The sequence below is a fragment of the Cuculus canorus genome, unplaced genomic scaffold (assembly GCF_017976375.1).
Source record: "Cuculus canorus isolate bCucCan1 unplaced genomic scaffold, bCucCan1.pri scaffold_171_arrow_ctg1, whole genome shotgun sequence".
Lineage (NCBI taxonomy): Eukaryota > Metazoa > Chordata > Aves > Cuculiformes > Cuculidae > Cuculus > Cuculus canorus.
In genome coordinates this window covers 12,734-17,617 of record NW_026527803.1, presented here as the reverse complement: position 1 = coordinate 17,617, position 4,884 = coordinate 12,734, and the positions used below count along the sequence as shown (strand labels likewise).

General features: G+C 50.2%; 1 protein-coding gene across 1 annotated transcript; it reads left to right on the top strand.

The window, feature by feature from the left end:
- The first annotated feature begins 1,667 nt into the window (after positions 1 to 1,667).
- Positions 1,668 to 4,608, top strand: LOC128850677 (olfactory receptor 14A16-like). The gene is made up of 2 exons (XM_054055655.1): positions 1,668 to 1,991; positions 3,682 to 4,608. Exons 1-2 carry the CDS (start codon positions 1,668 to 1,670, stop codon positions 4,606 to 4,608), a joined length of 1,251 nt encoding a protein of 416 aa, XP_053911630.1.
- The last annotated feature ends 276 nt before the right edge of the window (positions 4,609 to 4,884 follow it).

Genomic DNA, 4,884 nt, shown 5'->3' with positions numbered 1-4,884 from the left:
AGAGTCTGGTCATAGAAAATTTAGGCCATAGAAAAGTTGGGATATAGAATGGTCAGAGAAGAGTTGTATCATAGACATCTTGGTTCACAGAAGACTCAGGTTTTCAAAGAGTTGGGACATAGAGAAGTCACTGAAGAGTGGGATGACAGAAGAGTCAGCTCATAGAAGTGTGTGGTTTGGAAAGTAGATGGTAGTGTTGGGTTATAGAAAGCTGATATCATAGAAGTACCAGGTCATAGAAAAGGTGTCTCATATAAGATTTGGGTCATAGAGGAGTTTGGAGGATTCATATCATAGTGGGTCAGGTCAAAAGAGTGTCACTCAATCGCAGGGTCCCAGAAGAGTTGGGTCATGCAAATGTCTGGTCATAGACTTATATGTCGCAGCATAGATGATTTTCGCCATAGAAGAGTTGAGTCCTTGAAATTTGCATCATAGAATAGTCAGAGAATAATTAGGTCATAGAAGGCCATAGAAGATTTGGGTCAAGGAAGGCCAGAGTCACGGTCATAGCTTATTCAGGTCATAGAGGAGTTGGGCCATAGAAAGTCATAGAAGAGTAAGAGAAAGATTGTGTCATAGAAAGCTTGGGTTATAGAAGGGTCAAATTTTAGAAGCGTTGGGTTATATAAGAGTTGGGTCACAGAAAGGTCAGGTAGAAGGGCCGGGGAAGTATCATTTATGCTGGGATCTGGTCATAAAAGTTCCATAGAAAATGTGGGTCATAAAAGGATCATAGAAGTGTCAGGACATAAAAGACTCAAGTCATAGAAGGGTCATATAACCATTGTGTCATAAAATAGTCATTAGAGGAGTAAAGTCATAGAAGGCTGAGGTCACAGAAGGAATGGCTCAGAGAAGAGGCGACTCATATAAGTGTCTGGTCGTGGAGGATTGAGGTCATAGAGGAGTCAGATCATAGAAGTGTTGGGTCATAAAAGGCCCAGGTCATAGAAGAGTTGGGTAACAGCGGGATGGTGAGACAAAATCTGCCCAAAGGAAATCCAATTCCCTCATCTTTCAGACATCCAGCAATGGGATCCGAGTGGACAATGTCTGGGGCACAGCCTTTCTCCTGCTCATCTTTGGCCATTTGGGAAAAGGACATACAGTGCAGGAGTGGTGCCAGTGGGCAGGAATTTCCCCCAGTCTCCATGACCTTTGGAAGATGATGGAGAGTGGCCCTACTGTCCCATAGACAGGGAAGGATTGTGGTTCCTCAAGAGAATCGTGACTTGATTCCCATTCTCCACTCACTGATCTCCTCCAGAGTCCTGCCCTGAGTTCCAGGGGCCTGGGAGACCTTGCTGGGGAAGTTGTAGGACGGGAGGAGAAAGGGAATCTCACCTCTGTCCCTTATTAAATGCAGCAGTGGCCACTCAGTATAGATTTCTTCTTTAAGGGTTCCTGAAGCAGCAACAGCTCTGTCACCAGCACTAACAGCTCCAGCTCCTCCTGCCTGTGCCCCCGGCTGAGGGCATTGCTGCCCACTGGGGCTGAAGCCCTGCAGCGGTGGCACCAGGCAACCTCATCCCTGCCATGAGAAAACCTGGGACCAAGCGCCCAAGACCCCGTGTGTGCAAAGGCTTTGCTTAGAACAGAGACGTGGGTGGGACAGAAGAGAGCTGAGTGTCTTTCCATGGCGAGATCTGAATACCCAGGATGAAATGCCTGAATTCACCCCATGGAAACGATCCTACCAGCTTGGAGAAACGAGATCATTCCCTGTCACCTTTCTACTGTCCTATCTAATTGTGGGAGAAAATAAAGTGCTTCTCCTGTCCAGCTCTTTTTCTGACAGGAACAGACAGTGCAGGACAGAAGTGTCTCTGCCAGCTGAGGGAGGGAAGATGAGGGATGGCTTCAGGCTGTTTCTCAGCAGGTTCCCCTGGAGCCCCAGGGACACCTGGAGGGAGCCCCGAGGGGGCAGAGAAAGGGCTGCCTTGGGCTGCTCCTCTGCTGCTGAGCTGGGCTGGGCTCCTGGCACGGAGGGAGCTGGTGGCAAGTGGGCAGCGCTACAAAGAGCCATCTCTGGGCAGGAGCAGCTCCTCTGCAAAGCCCAGCAGGGCTGAGGGCACTGCCTACAGGCAGCGAGGGCAGAGGAGGGAGGCACAGAGAGGGGAAAGGCAGGGTGGGGTGGGAGGAAAGAGGAGGCTTCAGTTTGAGAAAATCTCCACAGCCCTTCTCCAGGTGAGTCTCTGGGTGCAGGACAATGCAGGTGCTGCTCCTGGAAGGATCTCCTAAAGCCAACACAGCCACAGCCTGTGGGATCTGTCAGGAGGGCTCTTGCTGTTTCTCCAGCAGAGAGAAAAACAGAGTGAGTGCTCAGCCTGCCCGGGGAGTTCCCCATGGAGGGACAGAGAGAAGGTATGGGGGGAAGAAGCACCTCCTGGCAGGAGAGGGTCTTTCTGCTTTCAGGAGGTGCTGTGTGAGTCAGGGCTGCTCACAGCTCCAAATGCCTTCAGGATATTTCTAAGAGGAAAAGATCAGGGCAGAGATTCTGTTAAAGATAAGGAACTCTTTCTCTCTTTTTCACTTTCCTACTCTTGGGAAATTGGGGGGGAGGGGGAGATGAGGGAGGGAGAAGGCAGAGAGAATGGATCAAGAGACTCTCTTTTTTTTTTTTTCTGTCTTCTTTTTCCTGTGTTCTTGTTGTTGCTCTCTTGTTCTCGCTGCCAGGCTCTTTGGGGATGGGAGTTGCAGCAGTCGAGTCAGGCACTGATTTTCTGATTCCTGCCATGCAGGTGGAATGGAAAGTCCAAGCTTTCATCTCATCTGTGGGGCTGTGGGCAGTGCAGTCTGTGTCATGCCCTGAGGAATAAGCTAACTCTCCCTTACTGTGAGATACTATCATTAGGACACTGAGTTATCTCCTTGAGGTTTCTTTCCAAGCTGTGAACTTCCCTCCAGGATGCAAAGCTGTCCTGTCACCTCTCGGTGTTACCTGAAAGCCCCATGGAGAAGGGCAGAGATGCTACAAGACAGAAAATGCTTTTGTTTTTTTAAATGAGCCGTGTGTGTCCTGGGCTGAAAGTGGGTGCTGAGACCTTAGGAACGGGTGAGACATTGAGTGCTCAGCAGTGGGGTTCTCCTCTCTCACTGCCTGGTGGCTTTTTAGGTTAACATGAGAATCACAAGCCCAGGGCAGCTGGGAACAAGAGCGAGGGACAGAGCAGCTCCCCTCCCTCTGCACTGAGCCACAGGCAATGCTCTCACCTCGCAGGACTCCTTCTGATCTCCGTGAGTGCAGCAGAGATGCTGAGGGGTTTTCACTTCCAGCTGAGATGGGAGCGAGCTGCAAAAAAAAAACCTCTCCCCCTAAAACACTTTTGTGTTTGGGGAGTCTTAGCACTGGGAGTGCAGATGCTGCCGAGCCCTTCTGCACCAGGAGCAGTTTTATCTGACAAATTTCAACACCAGAACTGTCCCCACCGTCCCCATGAGCCCCTGCTGCAGAGCAGGGCTGAGTCCTGGCAGCCAGCGGGCAGAGGCCCTGCTTGTCCCAGCACAGTCAGCCGGCACCGAGCAGGGCTCCAGGCACGGAGCTGAAGGAAGGGCTGTGAAAGGAAAAGCAGTGGCAAACGTACAGTGTGAGAAATGGCTTTGATGATTTTACTCAGACTCCTAAGTCACCCCTAACTTCTCACTGTAATTTCATTTTGTTCAGTGCTTCACATTTAGAGGCAGCAGATGTCCAACAGCAGCTCCATCACTCAGTTCCTCCTCCTGGCATTCGCAGACACACAGGAGCTGCAGCTCTTGCACTTCTGGCTCTTCCTGGGCATCTACCTGGCTGCCCTCCTGGGCAACGGCCTCATCATCACCACCATCGCCTGTGACCACCACCTCCACACCCCCATGTACTTCTTTATCCTCAACCTCTCCGTCCTTGACCTGGGATCCATCTCCACCACTGTCCCCAAGGCTACAACCAATTCCCTCTGGGACACCAGAGCCATCTCCTATGAAGGATGTGCTTCTCAAGTCTTTCTCTTTCTGTTTTTCATTTCAGCAGAGTATTTTCTTCTCACGGTGATGTCCTACGACCGCTACGTTGCCATCTGCAAACCCCTGCACTACGGGACCCTCCTGGGCAGCAGAGCTTGTGTCCACATGGCAGCAGCTGCCTGGGCCGCTGGGTTTCTCACTGCTCTGCTGCACACGGCCAATACATTTTCCCTGTCCCTCTGCCAGGGCAATGCTGTGGACCAGTTCTTCTGTGAAATCCCACAGATCCTCAAGCTCTCCTGCTCACATGTTGCCCTGAGGGAGGTTGGGCTTCTTGTGGTTGGTGTCTTTTTATCTTTTGGCTGTTTTGTTTTCATTGTGGTGTCCTATGTGCAGATCTTCAGGTCAGTGCTGAGGATCCCCTCTGAGCAGGGACGGCACAAAGCCTTTTCCACGTGCCTCCCTCACCTGGCCGTGGTCTCCCTCTTTATCAGTACTGGAGTATTTGCCTACCTGAAACCCCCCTCCATCTCCTCTCCATCCCTGGACATTGTGGTGTCATTTCTGTATTCCGTGGTGCCTCCAGCACTAAACCCCCTCATCTACAGTTTGAGGAATCAGCAGCTCAAGGATGCTGTGTGGAAACTGATATCTGGATGATTCTCTGAAGCAATGAACTGCTCATCATCTTCTGCATAGCAGTTATCATGCAACGCATGATAACTAGACTGGGCTGCTGTATTTTACGTTGGTGTTGCTGGTTTATAATTAGGGTAATGCTGTCATCCTCATTTTAATTCAATCTCTTCTTCTTCTTTTCTTACTGATTGTCTGTGTAAATGAGGAGCTCTGCCCTCTGTGTGTTTCAACACAATAAATGGATATTCGATGACTTTTGTTTCTTGACATTTTTCCTTTAAGTAATTTTTGGAGGGT

Excerpts from the sequence above, each read along its gene's own strand:
- LOC128850677 (XM_054055655.1), top strand. The coding sequence starts at position 1,668 with ATGCCTGAATTCACCCCATGGAAACGATCCTACCAGCTTGGAGAAACG. Across the intron at positions 1,992-3,681 it reads GCTGGGCTCCTGGCACGGAG|AGGCAGCAGATGTCCAACAG; the intron begins GGAGCTGGTGGC and ends CTTCACATTTAG.